This window comes from Taeniopygia guttata, chromosome 5 (genome assembly GCF_048771995.1).
Source record: "Taeniopygia guttata chromosome 5, bTaeGut7.mat, whole genome shotgun sequence".
NCBI classification, from domain to species: domain Eukaryota; kingdom Metazoa; phylum Chordata; class Aves; order Passeriformes; family Estrildidae; genus Taeniopygia; species Taeniopygia guttata.
In genome coordinates this window covers 50,905,779-50,923,628 of record NC_133030.1, presented here as the reverse complement: position 1 = coordinate 50,923,628, position 17,850 = coordinate 50,905,779, and the positions used below count along the sequence as shown (strand labels likewise).

The 17,850-nt window shown below is 34.9% G+C and overlaps 1 protein-coding gene across 3 annotated transcripts in view; it reads left to right on the top strand.

Moving 5' to 3' along the window:
• Positions 1 to 17,850, top strand: part of ATG2B (autophagy related 2B) — a 45,693-nt gene that overhangs the window by 18,105 nt on the left and 9,738 nt on the right. The window contains exons 17-35 of one of the 3 annotated variants that reach the window (XM_072930381.1): positions 955 to 1,147; positions 1,326 to 1,468; positions 2,566 to 2,723; positions 2,976 to 3,148; positions 3,460 to 3,607; positions 4,450 to 4,649; positions 5,431 to 5,511; positions 7,165 to 7,271; positions 7,524 to 7,616; positions 8,426 to 8,496; positions 9,286 to 9,362; positions 9,590 to 9,760; positions 10,223 to 10,364; positions 11,109 to 11,311; positions 12,235 to 12,461; positions 13,097 to 13,205; positions 14,932 to 15,126; positions 15,645 to 15,746; positions 17,355 to 17,433. In XM_072930381.1, coding sequence (XP_072786482.1) covers positions 955 to 1,147; positions 1,326 to 1,468; positions 2,566 to 2,723; positions 2,976 to 3,148; positions 3,460 to 3,607; positions 4,450 to 4,649; positions 5,431 to 5,511; positions 7,165 to 7,271; positions 7,524 to 7,616; positions 8,426 to 8,496; positions 9,286 to 9,362; positions 9,590 to 9,760; positions 10,223 to 10,364; positions 11,109 to 11,311; positions 12,235 to 12,461; positions 13,097 to 13,205; positions 14,932 to 15,126; positions 15,645 to 15,746; positions 17,355 to 17,433 — 2,672 coding nt within the window. Of the gene's footprint in view, positions 1 to 954; positions 1,148 to 1,325; positions 1,469 to 2,565; positions 2,724 to 2,975; positions 3,149 to 3,456; positions 3,608 to 4,449; positions 4,650 to 5,430; positions 5,512 to 7,164; positions 7,272 to 7,523; positions 7,617 to 8,425; positions 8,497 to 9,285; positions 9,363 to 9,589; positions 9,761 to 10,222; positions 10,365 to 11,108; positions 11,312 to 12,234; positions 12,462 to 13,096; positions 13,206 to 14,931; positions 15,127 to 15,644; positions 15,747 to 17,354; positions 17,434 to 17,850 lie in introns of all 3 variants that reach the window. The other 2 variants (XM_030274931.4, XM_030274930.4) reach the window with 2 other exon arrangements.

The following is a 17,850-nucleotide window of genomic DNA, read 5'->3' as shown; positions in this document are numbered from 1 at the left end:
CAGAATGCCTGTGTGATAAATGATTGAAAATAATTTGCAAAGAAAGAGGATGTAACTATTAAAAATACTCCAAAAATTTATAAAAAAATACCCTGGAACTTAAAAATACCCTGGAACTTCTATGTTTATAATAATGCAATATGGTTTTAAATGTATAGTGATTTCTCCATGGACTTGAGTAAATTTCAGTGAAAGTTAGGTAAATTATTAGAGACTTGAAAATTTTTCGCATGTTTTTTTTATTTTACCTTTTCTCCTGCATTCATGACTGAATACCAAACCACCCATCCTAGTTGAATTTTGCCTCAAAATAATATAAGCCATAAGAATAGTCATATTATAACTGCATTATTGAAACTTATGTCACATGCAATGCAATACAGTACTTCAGACTTAATGAAGAGAAGGACCTTGCAGCTGAAGCATGTAGTAAGATGTTTAAAAGAGGCAATTTTAGATTTGCTGCAGAATTTACTGTGTACAGTTTTGCCACAAAATTCAGTGGCTTTCTGACAGCATATATATGTGGACTTTTTTTCTTTTATAATGGCACAAATAAAATTTTCCATAACAGTGTTTACATGTATGAAGTTACACCATGCAGTAGAGCATTTTTAATAGCTGTTAGTGGTCTAGTGAAAGAAGCTTTATTTTGGGAGAGTGCTAGGTTTTTGTTAAGTCACCTATATGATCACCTGATGGGGTTGAAAAAAGCAGACACTTAACATTTTCTTTCACCTGATGCTACCATGTCCTTTTGCTTAGTAGTATTGCTTTGGGTAATAAAATATGTTATTGCCTAATAAAAAAGTCCCTGGATTTTTAGCTTTTAGCTATTTAGTCTATGTGTATTTAATGGCAAGCTAGTAGAACTAGTAGACATATGACAGAGCATAAATATAAACATTTTAAGCATTTCTAATGGCTTATTCTGCATAACTTCTCCAATGTCAGGATTGTATTGAAAATAAACCCTCTGGCTGTGCACTCTATTCTGGAAAGGATAGCAGCTGAGGAGGAAGAAGGTGATAATAACTTTCAAGAGGAAGAAGAAGGAGGGTCTCATTCTTTGAAGGATGTCTGTGATATTAGAAGACCAGAGCCTTCTCCATTTTCCTCTCGTAGGGTCATGTTTGAAAATGAAGAGGTACTATAAAATTTTGTTATCGCTTTGTGCTTATGATAGAAAAAATGAATACTGTCTCACTACATGCAACTTCTGGCTTCCACTTTTGGGTTTTTTTTTGTTTGGTTTTGTTTGTTTTTTTTGTTTTTGTGGTGTTTTTTTTTTTTAGACTTGAGAATTTTTTTCTTTTTTCTTTCAGATGGTGATGCCAGGAGATGTCGTTGAAATGACTGAGTTTCAGGATAAAACAATTAACAATTCTCATTATGTACTGGAACTCATGTTACCAAACATTCACTTAACACTACCAAACAAAAGCTTTTATGAAAAACTTTACAACAGGCAAGTATAATTGTTTTGCTTAGTTATCATGACCTGTACTCTCAGTTCTGTGTCACTTTTGATAGAAACAATTGCCTAAGCAGGTATAGCAGGAATTTATTTGTATAGTTTACTTAAAACCATAAAGTGCTGTATAAATATTTTTTCAAGTTAAGATGACACCATTGGGTCATGCATCTGATTGGTGCCATGGCAGCTGACTGCTAAAAAGTATTTGGCAGATTTTGTGAACAAAGGGTGAAGCTAAATAGTCTTTGGCTCTCAGTGAACACTTTGTTCAGATCTCTGTGCAATGTTTCATTTTGCTCTAGTCTTTCTGATTTCATCTTTAAACAGATTATTATACTTCAGAAAGTTACGCTCAATTATATTCTTTCCATCTGAAAATCTAGAGCTTGCAAGGCAGTCAGAAAAAAGCCCTAATCCAGTTTTGTAAGGCTCACAAAGGCTTATGAAAATGTAGACAAAGTAGCCCATATTATGGATGGGTGTTCACCATTTATATCTGTTAGTTTGCTGTCTGAAAAACAACAAAACACTACTAGATTGTAACTGTGCTATGCAAATATGCAAGAGAGAGGCTAATCTATTTTAGTCTCTGATGGATATTACTTAAAGTATTTTCACTTCCAAGGTGACAAAGCAGAACCTTCCATTGAATATTTTGTTGGAATACTTCTGAACTGAATGTCACATATGTCTTTACCCTGACAGACACACTCACTTGAAATCAAAAGAATGAATGTTTCCCTTAACTTAGGTGAAAATTGATGTGATCAAAATAGGGGTTTCTCAACTCCCCCTCCAATGTACTGAGCTAATAGATACCTACTTATAGATACTTTTGTGTCACTATCACATGTTAGACTTTGATATGTGCATACTATAATTACAAAATGAAAATTACTTCTATTTTTTATTGCTTATACTCAAGTATATATTATTGTTTCTTGTGCTCATGAACTTTATTTTCTCTATTTGCTTATGGAATCTGGACTCTTTATATAAAGTCTGCAAAGGAATTATACTTGACTGACTTAATACAAAATGGGAATATAGTCATATATTTTATGTCACGATAATGTATTTCTTCCTAGGATCAGCAATGATTTATTGTTGTGGGAACCCACAGCTCCATCTCCTGTAGAAACTTTTGAAAACCTTTCTTATGGTGTTGGACTATCTGTGGCCAGCCAGCTCATCAACACTTTCAGTAAAGACAGCTTTAGTCAATTTAAATCTGCAGTTCATTATGGTAATACACTTAATAAATCATCTAGAACTATAGTGCTTTAGAAGTGTAATCGACTGAAGTGATTAAGGTGTTAGTGGAAAGATTTTGTAAACTTACGGGAAAACATAAACCAAGAAAAAAAAAGATTGATTACTGTTTAATTGGGTAAAATAAGTGTGAAATTGAATCGCATTACCAATAGACAAACAGTGAGTTATTGCCATAATATGTGTACTAGCTAGAGAATAAGTTGTACTTTATTTTATCTATTAGATGATGAAAGTGGATCTGAGGAAGAAACACTACAGTATTATTCCACTGTTGATCCAAACTATCGTTCACGCAGAAGGAAAAAGTTTGACTCACAGAATAAGAACTCACAAAGCTTTCTGTCTGTTCTGCTAAATGTGACACATGGATTAGTGTCAGTATTCACAGATGTAAAGGTAAAGCTCTGGGGCTGGAGCAAGTCTTTTGTTGTTTTGACCATGGATCCCCTTCATGCTGTATGTACTTATCTGGAAGGAGGTAGTGTCTTTAAAAGTAATTCTGTAATGTTTATACTACTATAACTAGGCAGTAATGCAACACAGTATTTTGCAAATTCTGTGTACTTTGCTTCACATGAGAATAACTGAAATGCAAGTAGGAAAACATGTATTGGTAACAAGTGTTGTGTTAATTTAGACTTTGCTGCTTAAATGCAGCAAACTGTCAGCAAACAATAATTTTATCATTTCTCTTCTTCCTTCAGCAGGATGATGGAAGTACAGTGGAAGGAAAATATGGTGAATTTTGGTTTGAGTTCAATGGTGGTTCCCTTTTCAGTGTGACTAAATATGAAGGCTTTGAGGACAGACACTATGTTTGTCTCCATTCTAGCAGCCTCAATTTATATCATCAAGGTAGGAGTGGGATTGAGGTTGTTTTGGGGCTAAATTTGAAATTAACTAATCTTGAAGCTTTTTAAGGAAAAGGCTGTATTTTTTTCTCTTTTGTCTCATAGTGTATCATTTGGCACAAAGAATAGAATTTACAACTAATGTTTCTAAATGCTGTAGTAATGCAGCTTAATTATAACTGTGTTTAGTTACAGTTTAGCTCCAACTTTCCAGACGACTGCTCGTCTTTAGACATATTGTGATTCTCTGGAAAATTAGCTGTACAGCCTATTCTTTACTATGCAAATGCACTCTTCCTACATGTTATTGGTTGTTTAATTCAAAAAACTACAGGTTACCAGTGGCTGCTGTGTTTTTCCTCAGTGGCTAATTGTCATCCACAGGTGATGAATTTTGGCTGCGTAGTTTGTCTATGTCTGGTAACCCCCATGTAGATAAACCTTTCAAGGTTTCCTTCTCAGATACCTCTGAATCAGTGATACTTGTATTTCAGTGCAAGGCTTAGTTATTGTGTATTTAGACATTAGCCTGTCTCTATCTCATAAAATGGAGAGGAGACACATGTTCTTCCATGTATCCTGTAGAAGATTTCTGTCCTTTATTTAAATTTCGCTATTTTGTTGGGCAAATAAAAAACTCAATCCCTAACAGCCATATTGAAGATTATAGCTAGAACTGTCATTTTAAATATTGGATCACCCATAACCTTCCCTTCACAATTCTTGGTTGTGCTTGACTAACTTTGGTAATTAAAATGATTTTGTAGGCATTAAGCATAAAAAGGATTTTCTTTCGCACTTCCATCAGTAGCAGCTTTGGTAATTCATTCCAAAATCTCTTTGCAGGTTTGGTAGATGGAGTTGTCCCTTCCTCTGAAGTGCGACTGCCCAGCATAATACGTCCCCATTGGTTAGAGCCTACTATTTGTTTTTCTGAAGAGGATGGTCTTAGTAAGACTACTTCAGATGGTGTAGGAGTGGATAGTCCAAGTATGCTGACTGTTGCAGTCAAAATCCAATCAGATAAAATAGAGAGCAATACAAAGGTTTGTGTTATTTGTACTTTTATAAGTTGAGTTATCTCAGTTATATGGAAGCATCTAGACACAGAGTTAGAAGGGTTATAGATGAAGAAGCCATATAGTTCTAAGACACTAATTTTCAAACTATACTTTTCTGTTAGAATCTTTTGGGTGGATATAAAATTTAAGCAGCAGCTTAATTTACTAATTCTTCTAATGCTTCACTTTGCTGATCACACTGTTTCTTTACTGAATGCATTTTTTGAATAGTTGACCTTTTTTGTTTGGTTTGTTGAGTTTCTCTGTTAAAACAGGCAAGAACAAATATAGAATTTCACTGCAGTTAACTATAAGTGTCCTCTAATAGGCAGCCTTTGCTTACCTATTTGGCATGGGACTAGTAAATGACAGTAACATTCTTTAGTGTGGCTGAAAGAGGACCTCTTAGCTGGCAAACAGGTTGGTTGAGTTATCTAAAGAAGGGTTCTGCAGACCACCAAAGTGTTTTGGGGGTTCATTTGTCTCGCATATTAACTACTTTAGGTTGGTACTCCTGGAAATTTCTGCTGAATCCCAGAGTGAATGTACAGGCAGCTTCCCTTCCTACCACTAAAAGCTGCCATTTCTGCACTATCTTGTTGCAAAAAGTACGATACTGTATTATCCAGGGTTTCTGTATTGGAAAGCAGGGTTTTTCTAGACACCAGGAGATTTTTGGGAGCAGAAGGATGACACAGTTTCATAATCTAGATGGGAAATAGTTACATGTTTCATGTAAGCCAAGTCATGCAACTTTGTTGTGCAGGAATTTCTGGTTGCTGTTGGACTACGAGGAGCCACCCTTCAGCACCGTGTGTTGCCTTCAGGTTTAAGCTGGCATGAGCAGGTCAGGTTGCTACCATTTTCTTGACTACACTTCAATTTCAGTCTCACTGCCTTAACTATCAAACTAAATATTGATTGAAAATCTTGATGTTAGGCTGTGCCATGTTATTATACTCTGCTCTTGAAAGTGTTATTCTTTATTTCCTGTTCCTTTTTGAGACCATTGGCAGGTGATAATCTTACTTTTAAATTATTTCTTGTCTATTCACTTGGTACTGTTCCTCTTGTCATCCTAACTTCTGCCCGTAACATGTCAGGGAGGCTCTTGGCGAGGTTTACTTCATTCTGTTGGAGTTTGAGTTTTGGGTTTTGTTTAAAATTCAGATGAAAAATCTCAGAAGTGCAATACGATTCAAGTATGTAAATAATCCTTAAATTAAAAATACCGTCAAAACAAGCAAACTTGTTATTTGCAGTTCTGAAAGTATTTCTATATTTTTCCTTTCTGCTCACTTTATCCCTCAAGTCTCATTTCTCAGTTGTATATTTCCTGGTTTGTATTGCTGGAAAAGCATACTGGAGGACTTGGGGGAGGCAGTGAGCAGCAGTTTACACAAACACTCCTGAATGAGAAGGGTTGTAGTTATAGATATGGATGCAGAGGCAGAGCACAGCAGACAGGGCTGGAGCCCCTTGCTCTGTGTGTGAGCATGTGAGGCAAGACATGCCATTAGCACAGGAGCAGTGTCATTGTATGTACCTGCCCCATTCTGGATTACAGACAGTAACCCTTGACAGTCTGCTCCTGTTTATTCTCTAGTCTGTACAATATGCTGATTTTAACATGCATTGTTACTGTATAACTGTGTGGAGCTGAACTTGATGCTTTGGACTCTGCTGTGCCGTGATTTTCTCCTCAGCATAATATTCTTGTGGGTTTGTGTAACCTGCTTAACACCATGTTGCTTCTTTGCTCTGTGAAATTTTTCTCAAGTAACATTTCCAAGAGCATCACAGGCAATCTTTTTTGGAGGGGGAGGAATCAAATAAAAAGTTGCCCAAAGAGGTAGTTAGAAGAAAAAAATTAAAAGACTAGCACTGATGGTATACCCCAGGCCTGGAATATTTTGGGAATTTCTGTAGTGTAACATATTTGAGAGGGAACTATGACAGATCTTATAGAGGAGGATAGCAGCTAGTTTTCTGTGGTAGTGCATGAAAAAGCTGTTTATACAATAAATGTGCACATGGTTCTGAGTGTATTTCCCATATCCACCCCTCAAGAAATACTTGAAGATAATTTGAGCAATGTAGAATTAACTAAATGTTAACTTTTCAGGGAGAGAGCAAGGAAAATGCAAACACTATAATAATAGCTACAAAGAGGAATAAGACTGTATTTGAGCAGTATTTCAAAAATGCATTGTGAAGCTCTTTTACAAGGAGCCACTTGAGTGTATCTGGACTGGTCTTTTCCATACCTTTGAAGCTGCAGTTTTTATGGGGTTTTTTTGTGCTGTTTACATGCCATACTTCTCTCTAATAAGATCCTGAGTAAGCATCGTTAAATAGCTGAGGCTGTTCACACCTTTTCCTTCTACTAAGCTAACATTTTATTGTCATACCTGTTACAAATTTTCTTTTTTGCTCTTTTGTGATGTGTGGTTTTTGTTAATTTAACAGATATTGAAGTAATAATATGTTTGATTTTTAGATTTTATATTTTTTGAATATTTCTGATGAGCCTGTTCTGGGATATAGTCCTCCAGCTACAATTACAACTTTTCATGTACATCTGTGGAGTTGTGCTCTTGATTACAGGTAAGTAAACTGTCACTTGACACTGCAGCTGTATACTTACTCTTCAGGAATGTTCAAGTTTGCATATTATAAATAATAGTCATTTAGGCACTTTGGGAAAAATACTTAACAGAGGTCACTTAACTAGAAGGAATTTAAAGAAGGGTATGACTTGCCTCCGTCTGGGAAGATGGAGTTAGGTAATCTATAAGGCTTTGAGTGAACTTCCAAATAGCTACAACACATTAATTTGTTTTTCCAATTTGATATTAGGCCCTTGTTTTTGCCAGTGAGATCGCTACTTACTGTTGAAACATTCAGCATTTCCAGCAGTGTTGCAGTAGATAAATCCTCTTCTACTCTCAGGTATGATTTAAATGATTACGAATCATGTAAGCTTCTGTAAAACTTGTAATGCCTGTCTCCTTTTTTGACCTCAGAAGCTTTTGTGTTATATAAATGATCACACTGGTTCCATCTTTTGAAATACACTTTGCTCACATATAATCCATCTGTTTTATTAGGTGAAATAATTTTGTTTATTTATACTTTTTAGTTGGATTGCTTCCTTAAACAGCAAGCAATTCTGCATTTTTAATAACTTCATTTCAGGGCATTTTAATCTTATGTCTATTTTATGAATTAGTAAGACCTTAAGATATCTTATGAATTATTACTTGGCGACAGTGTATTAATAAATTGAATATTTAATGACTGATGAAAGTAGCGGTAACTTCTAATAATTTTCTTACGAGTTCAGTTGAATATTCATTCTGTTTTACCTGTTCTGTTGTGAAATATTTACCAAGTTGTTTTTTTTAATTGATAAAAGTTTTTAAGTGACCTTTGAAACAAGTGTTCTGTTAACTTAATTAAGAAGAGAAGAAGACAGAAATAGAAATAAGCGTTAATAATTAAGGCATTATTTCTTATTCTAGGAAGGATGAAATATATAAATTGAAATGTAAGAAGTATATAATTAGCAATGGGGAAAATATCTTACAATGGTTAATTAACAATAGATTTGAAAATTATGAAAGGTTAAAGAGTTTGGATTTAAGATATACTAGTTATATTTGTGTTTTAAAGTATTTTTTATATACTAATTTTGTTTGACTTATTAATTGCACAGCATTTCTTTAGCATTTTTATTGCATCTTGGTTTTGTCTCTCAGGATAATTTTAGATGAGGCTGCTTTGCATTTGTCTGACAAGTGCAACACTGTCGTGGTGAACCTCCATAGAGGTAAGGATGGTTTAGATGTGACTAATGAAACAAAATTACAGGCCTATTCTGCATACATAAAGGTTATTGAAGAAGAGGACTGAGGAGATAAGGGGGGGCAAGTCTCTTTTCATAGAACAGAGATCTCATGAGATATGTATTTTAAATAGTTGAACTTGAAAGGTGCTGTTGTGGCACAGAATTTTAGGTTCTGAAAAGAATTATACCAGCTGGGTTGTTCTCACTGAAATAGTAAGAACCTTTAAGGACTGAGGGGCTTGAATCAATATTTACCAAATGAGCTGGAGAAATAATGAAACCTTGTGCCCACAAAGGTGTATTTAGCTTAGGTAAGAGATCTCTAGTAGAGGGCACAGGAAAGGTATGCCTGTTTTGTTCAAACAACAAAAGAGGAGAAATAAGTTATTCATGGTGCTGAAAGATTAGTACAGTATGAACATGTATTCTCTCTCACTTCAGCTAAAAACTGGTAGAATGTTTAGTCATTCAGCTTCTGTGTGCCTTAGTTTCTCTAACTCACACAGATGGGATGAAGGTAAACATCTGAAAAGATTACACTGCACACAGATGGTGGTAGTGGGCGTGATACATTGGACTGAAAGTTTCAAGTTCTTTGTTTGAGTTGCTGAAACTTGAACTCTGAAAGTAAGCCTCATAAAAGAAGGAAACGCAGAGGTATAAAAGGCTTTGATTCCTTTACAGCTCATGCTGGTTTTAATGGGTTTATAACTGTAGGTATATAGGGTTTTGTTATTTTCTTAGTAATTTTTTTTGATTATCGTATTTCAGATTATGTTCGTGTTATGGATATGGGACTGCTGGAGCTAACCATTACAACAGTAAAATCTGATTCTGAGGGAGAAAGAGTAAGTATTTAATAACAAAATAAAACATAAAATTTTAATGAGATTGTGATTTGAAAATTACTTTATTATACTTAAAATCTAAGAAGGTTTTTCAGTTTACTTGTGTTTTTTAACTAATTTTTGACTAGTTAAGTAAAATAATTTAAAAACAGCTGTGTATGTGCCATTTTAATGAAACTTTAGCATAATTTCAACTTTATTCTTGTTTTTTCATTGTTGCTATCTAGACTAAACCACGTTTTGAGCTGCACTGTTCCAGTGATGTAATCCATATTCGTACCTGCTCTGATTCATGTGCTGCACTAATGAATCTCATACAATATATTGCAAGTTATGGTGATTTACACCCACCTGCTAAGACAGAGGTTAAACGAGGAGTTAGCAAGCCAAAAATGAAGGTATAGAATGGCAAAATGATAGCAATTAAACGTTCTGCTTCTTGGTAATATATTTTAATCCCCATTCTATTTACAAATAATATGAGATTTTCTGCAATGAAATTAACAAATTGTATCTAATTCAAATATATTTCAGAATTAAAATAGTCTTTTTTTCTGCTTTGGTCCCTAAATATTTCAACACATTCTGCTGTTTACCTCTTGTACTCTATTCTTCTCTAAAGAAGAGAATTGCAGGACATACATGAGCTGTCCAGGTACTCTGATCTAAATACCCTGAACCATAATGTTCTAACCTACTTTATGAATCATCCAGCTTGGTGTTTCAGATCACTTGACTATTTAACAAGTTAAGGTGTTTTTTCTCACAGTTTAAGAGCTGTGAAGCAAGCTGTTCTAGCAAAATGTTTTTTGACATTTATTGTTTTTGAGATGTAACTATGTATAGTTCCTCTCCTACAGGTAGAAACCTTTAGCCAACCATCTTCCCATGGACCAGGCCTTGCTGAATCAGAGCAGCAGATTTTACGGGATTTGATGAGTGATGCCATGGAAGAAATTGAGACTCAGCAGACTGCTTCTGCCATCAAGCAAGAGTCTAATGGTGAGAATCCCCTGAAGACATACAGTACATATAAAGTATAACTTTTCTGGGAAGAAAGTGGCGTTGAAAGTTTTGTGTATGTAGAGATTCTGCAATAGGAATGGGAGCAGGTAGTTAGGATGTCTGAAGTCTTCAAACTATGAAACAGATTCTTGCTTTTAATAATAGTAATGCAGAAGTACTTTGAGATTCTAGTCAAATCATGACTGAGGTACTGAAAGCAGCAGGGACAATATCTGTCTCTGGGACTCTGTCAAGACCCCAAATTCTGTAGGAGTATTAGTGTAGGGGAATCAAAGACCTCTCTTCTGTATGTGAGGGAGGTCCAGGAAGAAGTTCCAAGTCACAGGAAGAAATTCAGAATTGTTTCAATTAGCAGATAGAACAAGATAGTTGATTTTATCACAGGATTGTGGCTTCCATATCACGGCTGGAGTGTCATTCAAGATTAAATTTGATAAGGATTTTGTACTGCAAGCAGATTTCTCTTCCATTACTATTTTCATGATGTCTGGTCTTCTTTTCTGTGGTGGAGGGTGAGCAGTCACTGTAGTACTGACAGGTTTTGATACCAGAATGAGAAACTTGAGAATTGTGTATTATTAGTAGGAATTGATTCAAGATATAACGAGCAAATTTCCTTGATATAATTGAAGTAGCAAACATGACTTTACTTAATTTTCATATTTTGTAAGGATGTTTCCACTGAAACATGTTTTTTTCTCACCCTCCTTTAATTCCCAGGAGTTTTAGATGACAAATCTCAAACTCAGGAACCATCTTGCTCAGATCTCTTCCTGTTTCCAGATGAAAGTGGAAATGTCTCACAAGAGCCAAGTCCCACTTATGCTTCATTTACTCATCACCTGATAAGTGAGGCCATGGGAGATGTTCCAGCTGAAAGTGATGACTTCTGCATTCTTTTCGCTCCTAAAGTTGCTGTTGCTGTAAGATCCTTTGAAAGTTACCAAAAAATAATCCATATCTAAACTGATTTAGAAAAAAGCTTATGTAAAACCTGGGCAAGTAGCTGATGTAAAACCTGGGCAAAGATATCATAGATTTCTGTGATTGCTTAGTGATGCTTTTCTTTTTGGAAGGAATTCATGTGTTGTTACTGTTAGGAATGAGAGCAAGTATTTTCAAATAGATATGATTTTTCTGTATCTCATCACTATGTAATTGTTCTCTCACCTGAGTGTTACATTAAACTGTATTGGCAGTTTTCCTGCATTTTGGTAATGTTTATCATTGTCATATCAACTTAAAATAATGTCATAGGAAAAAATGTGACAAGCAAAAAACCAGCATTTATCAAAACAGCAGCTTTGCTCATCTTCTAATCTTTTGTTCATTTCTCTCTTAATCTAAGCTCTCAAATGTTTCTAAGGACCTAAGATCCTTGCCAAACCTCAGACAAAAGCTTTTGTGTCACTTTACACCAGTGTCTGTCCTCTGCATGTTGTCTGGTGATATTCTTCCTAATAGAAGCAGTTCTTGGGTCCCTGATTAAATAGCTGCATTTCCCCAGTTATAGTTCTTTGTTTCCAAAAGTGCTAATAGGGTGGCCTGGGCTCTTCTGTGGTTTTCTGCTTGCTTTCAACTAGTACTTAGTTTTGTTTATAGTTTGGGTGGGGAAGTTTTTTGTTTTGGTTTGGGTTTTTTTTATTGCTGTTCTTAATGACTTCGCAGGTTCTATTTTTTTCATATGCTTTTGTCTGTATTTTATAAGAAACATTTTTAAACAGATCATGTGTTGTATAAGCTTTAGAAGACAATACAGAAGTTTTCCTTTTTATAAGAAGGAATTAGACATCTCAATAAAGAAAGCAGATCTCACCTTCTCAATGCTGTATTTTTTTTTAATTAGGAAAAAGAGGAAGAACCAGTTATAAAAATAATGGTTGATGATGCAATTATCATAAAAGAAAATCATTTCAGTCAACCTATTAAAAAAACAGATACAAGCAAAGCTCCACTTCATTTTCCTGTTCCTCTGGTACGCTATGTTGTAAAGGAAATATCTCTTATTTGGCATCTTTATGGTGGAAGGGATTTTGGGACTGCACCACCAACCTCTCCAGCTAAAAGTTTCATGTAAGTGTTCGGTCTAATTATGTGAGTTAGAAAATTTAGAAATACTTTATTTCTTTAGATTTGGAGCAATCTTATTGTTCAATCTCAAGTCTCCCTTGCTTGCTTCTTGGCTCCCTTCTCACAAGGAATCAATCATAGAATGGTTTCAGTTGGAAGGGATCTGAAAGATCTTCTATATTCTAACTCAGTTCAGCTCCACACATCAGAGTGTATTTTTCCTGTGTCTTAACCTGGAGGAGTTGGGTTTGATTTTGCTGATTTTTGGAGCGGGGTGGAGGGATGGATTTTGTTTTAGGTAATATTGGTTGTCAATTTTTCCTAAAGAGATCAGGACTTAAGGAGCATAAGTGTTAGATTTACAGGATGTCACGTGAGTTAGAGAATAAAATTGTTACAGCCAAAACTAAGGAAATGTTTTATGAATGTTAATTTGGTAGGATACGTGCACCTGGCGTTCTGCTTAGATGTGTCTTACTTGAACAAAAATAATTACTTCGTTTACTGTAACATAATTTCAATGATTTTTTGGAATACAATTAAAATAGTAAGAAGTTACATCTGGTGCATTTAGTTTAAGATTAGCAGTGGGATAACTTTAATCTGCAAAAGTGTATTTTTCCTTTTAATTTTCCCAGAAGTCCCCATAGTTCTCCTTCTCATACACCAACAAGGCATGGACGGAATACAGCATGTGGAGGAAGAGGAAGAAACCCAGACTTCCTTATGGAAATACAATTAAGCAAGGTGAGTACAGAAACACCTTCAGCCGTGACTCTCTGCGTGGATATCTTTACATGTTATACTCCTTTGATAACACTTTTTCCTTAGAGTTCAGTACTATTTCTTTCAACAGTATCTACATCTGAGCAGTTTGATGGTGATGAAAGTAGAATTTGTTCAACAAAAACTGTTAGTATTAGCATAGTATTTACTGCTGAATAAGCTTGTTTCTAAAGATGGAGTATATTCATTCCAATATTCTTAAGTTTTTGTTTATTATAACCAAGTTTTACAACTGCTGTTCTGTTTTCCTCTCTTCAGTTCCATTCTGAATAGGTACCCCTGTTACGAAATTAAGTGTTCTAACAAAATAAGACATAGATATTTTGAGAATAGTCAGTGTATCAATTTGATAACGGGATATGAAATAACATCTGGTTAAATCAGAGTATTGTTTCTTTGTTTCTCCTAACATATTTAGCACCCTTTAGGCATAAATGTCCTACAGTTGCTTTCAGGCTGTGCTTAGCTCTAACATAGGAACCAGATGCTTTTTTCTGGTGCTGTGAATAATATTGGCAAGGAGATAAACATATTTCATGTTAAATGGATAAATAACAGAATCTTTTTAAATAAGAAGTTTTAAAATGTTTCCATAAACATGAAAGGCACTACATAAAAATAAAGGCCTTTTTATAGTCTATGTGCATTTCTGAAACTTAAAATTCATCCCATTAACACCTCAGGCTTGCCAGAAATACGTGATATTTAGGGTAGTCTTTTCTAGAAAAAACATGACATTGCAATAAACAGGAGGAAAAGGGGAAGCATTTAATACTCCACCTGGAAAATTTCATATGTAGAATGATAGCCATCTCTCAGTTTGCAGATACTTAATGAGAGTTGGTGTTAGCACTGAGGCAGTATAAAGGTTTTTTCCCCTGCTTGAAGCCCTAACTTGGTACACAGCTGGGTAGTAATGTTGAAAGAAATGAAGGAGAAGAAAAGGTGTCACGAACGGTGTTGCCTTGGGCTCAGCGCGGGGCCGGCAGGGGCCACTGCGCGCTCGCTGTGCGCGCCCAGCAGCGTTCCGCTGCGGCGGGATTTGGGGGTGGCTTGTGGTCACCACAGCTGGAAATGAGAGCTACATCAAGGGGTGGCCAAACGAAGATAAATTAGAATTTAATAAAAGTGCTGAGTTAGATTTATATGGAGTAAAGTGAGTAAGAAAAAGGAAACAAGTCCACAAGAAGCCCCTTGAGAAGTCAGTTGGTAGGGAAAAAACAGTTTTTCTTAAGTATTAGAGGGTGAAAGATTCAAGAACTGGAGGACTGTCTGGTACAGGCTTCACCATGAAGTAAGAAAGATGCCAGGATTTGAGGAAAAAGCTGAGTCAATGTTTAAAAAAGTGAAATTCATTCTTTATCTTATGTCAGTAAGGTTGCCTTATCAAACTCAGTACTCTTTTTTTTTTTTTTGCTTGAATTTACATGCTAAAATATGAACATTTACATAACTAGAAATTGCAAAATTTCTGCTGCTAGATATGTAAAAACCTGAATAGTGTTCAAAAATCTTAATAGTTTTTCTGTAAATTTAAAATAATAGACAGTTTTAAAAGTTCTTATATGTTGTATACTTCCCTGATTTTTGGGTTTTTTTTTTTTTTTCCTTTTTAGTAAGTATCCTGCTGTTAACTGGTGTTTTATCAATGAAGTTGATTGTGCTGGTTTTCTTTGCTTTTTAAAAGGTGAAATTCCAGCACGAGGTGTATCCTCCAGGTGGTGCAGAAGGTGAATCCTGTCTGTTGGAGCAGCCAGTGTCACGACAAGTTTTTATTGTTCAAGATCTGGAAATCAGAGATCGCTTAGCTACATCACAAATGAATAAATTTCTCTATCTCTACTGCAGTAAGGAGATGCCCAGAAAAGCACATTCAAACATGGTACAGCTCTGAAATGTTAATTTCTTACAATTCAGTAGTAATTATCATTGTAGGGTCTATGTGCACTTCTTAATCTTGCAGAAGTGTCAGCTTGTGGAACATTGAAATAATACAGTTTACTGATAGTTATTTGCTTAAATCTTTGTGGATATTAGGGCTAATTCAAAAGTCAGTTTGAATGTCAGCATGTCAGATATTAATGGGTTTGAGATTGTTGGATTAAAAAAAAATGTGCAGGACTACTTTGGCAGCTTTCACAATTTCACATGCAGATTTGTATTTTTATGGTATACAGTAGTCTTACTGGTTCTGTAAAGGATTTAGAATTTTTTTGGTGGGGTTTCTTGTAACTTCATTTTTTTATAATATTCAGAGGAAGTTTTTCTTCAATACTGTAATTGCTAAGTGGAATCGTACTAGTACAGAGATTTAACAATAAGTATTTTTCCCAGCTGGTGTTCTGAGATTTAATAATTGTGAATGTTCATGCTTTTATTTATCTTGTTGGTTTTTTTCAGTTAACAGTTAAAGCTTTACATGTCCGTCCAGAGTCTGGCAGATCTCCACAGGAGTGTTGTTTACGTGTTTCACTAATGCCGCTTCGCCTCAATATTGACCAGGTTGGTTGTGCCAGTGCAAAAAATAAAATCCATTTTTCTTTATTGAATGATACCTGTGGTTTCTTTTAACCAGATACTTTTAGCCATCATACATATTTTACGTTTTACATTTTCTTTGTGTGATACCTTTTTTATTTAATCTTTGGATCTCTGTTGCTTCATTTATATCCATACTAGAACTTGCCTTCTGTTCCAGCTATTGTAAAGACAATATTTTTTAATTTAAAAACTAAGAATATTTTTAGGCAAAACTGTTTTCTCAGTAAGTTTTCCTCCTGGAACTTCTGATAATCTCAAAGGGTTTGGAATCACAGCTTTTAAAAATAACTGCTTGTTCTTGAATGATCTGGTTTTGTTTGTTCATGAAGTGACTTCATTGTTTTTAATAGAATAAGGTTAATCATTAATACTGAAGTGGTTCACAACATGTTGGTCAAGGGCACTTGACATTTGAGGAATGTTTCTGTAACCTGAAGGCTTTGTCTTGCTATCAACTGCAGTGGCAGGAAGAACAGAATTCTTTTACTTTCTTTAGCAGGGCTTTGTGCAAGGTATTTTTAATATATTCAAGAAATATTGGGGTTTTGATAAATCAGTAAGAGCTGTATATGTTTGTGCTGGCAAATGTGAAGTGCAGTTATTACTCTTTATTGAGGCATTTCTTCCTTAATTTGCCATCTTCAGAGAGCTACGTGGGGTTTGGGTTTTCTTGGAGCATAATTAGAATTTCTATACCTTTTCTTTCTTTCAACACACATTAGAGACCCGGTTTTCATTTCACTCTTAGTAAAACTGAGCTCTGTCTAGTGTGCCTAGTAATTTCATCTGGAAAAAAATGGCCTGGAAATACTGCCATCTAGGGAGGAAATATGTTCCTTCTTGGTTACTTTTTAAAGTCTTTTACGTTTTGTACTATTAACAAAATTCCCCTTTACAACTTCTATGAAATTAACCACAGCTTTGTGGAAGCACAGGGCTGCTGCAGTCATTAGAAATATTTGTTATTACTGCTAAAGCTGTCATTCTTATCAGCTGGAAGTAAAAATGGAAAAACAAATCCGGTTGTCATCAGTGATAGGATGAATAAGGCACCAGTGTGATGCATCTGTCTGAAAAGAAAGCTGGGGTGTCATAGCTTTATGATATTATTAAAACATTAATACCATAGATATTAATGACTTTTAATGAAGCAGTGATAAGCCCTGATTTGATTGACTTTGACAGTATTAGGGAAGAATATTAACTATATTTAAATACCTTCTACTGCAAATCAGAGAAAAGTTCATAGCCATTAAAACACCTGGGTTCTGGAACAGTCTCCAAAAGGAAAGTAGAAATGATGAAAATAGCCCTGAATTTTTTAAGACCAAGCTAGATAGATCATGAAATTCTGTTATATGGAGCAGTATGCAATGGCTAAGAGGGTCTTGCTGATTTCTGTCCTAGATTCCTATGTGATTTGTGCATATGTTAAAGGATCAAAAAGAAAAAAAAAAAGTTTTGTGTCATATCTGTGTAGAAATAGATCTGGAATAGTAGATAATGTTTTTAGAGAATTAGGTCTTTGTATTTATTTTAACCTGATTATATTATACTTTTTGCCATTAGGATGCCTTGTTTTTCCTGAAGGACTTTTTCACTAGCCTTTCTACAGAAGTAGAACTCTTAGTTACTCCAGATCCTGAAGGTATAGTTCTAAAAAGAAATCTAACATAGAAGTGCTGTTTCTTTGTCCTTTAATTTGTACGTATCTATAAAGTCACTTGTGAATCTTGTGTGTGTAAAAACTCATGGTGGGGTTTGAGCACTAACATTAATGACTGATTTTTTTAGAACTCAAAAGCTTGGTATTTAAGCTTTTCATTTTAGAAATATGAACAAAGGTCTTCAACACCTGGAATCTTAATTCTGTAAAATGTTTAACCAAAATTGGAGCATATTATGTAAGAGCTTTTGGAAAATTGAGGACTGTGTATATGCCCTTGGGACACTATTATTATTATTATTTTAGATAAAACTAATACATTGTCCTGCTTATTTATAAAATTGAGTTCTATGTTAGACAACAAACAGAATACTTTATGCAAGGGGTATATAATGTCTA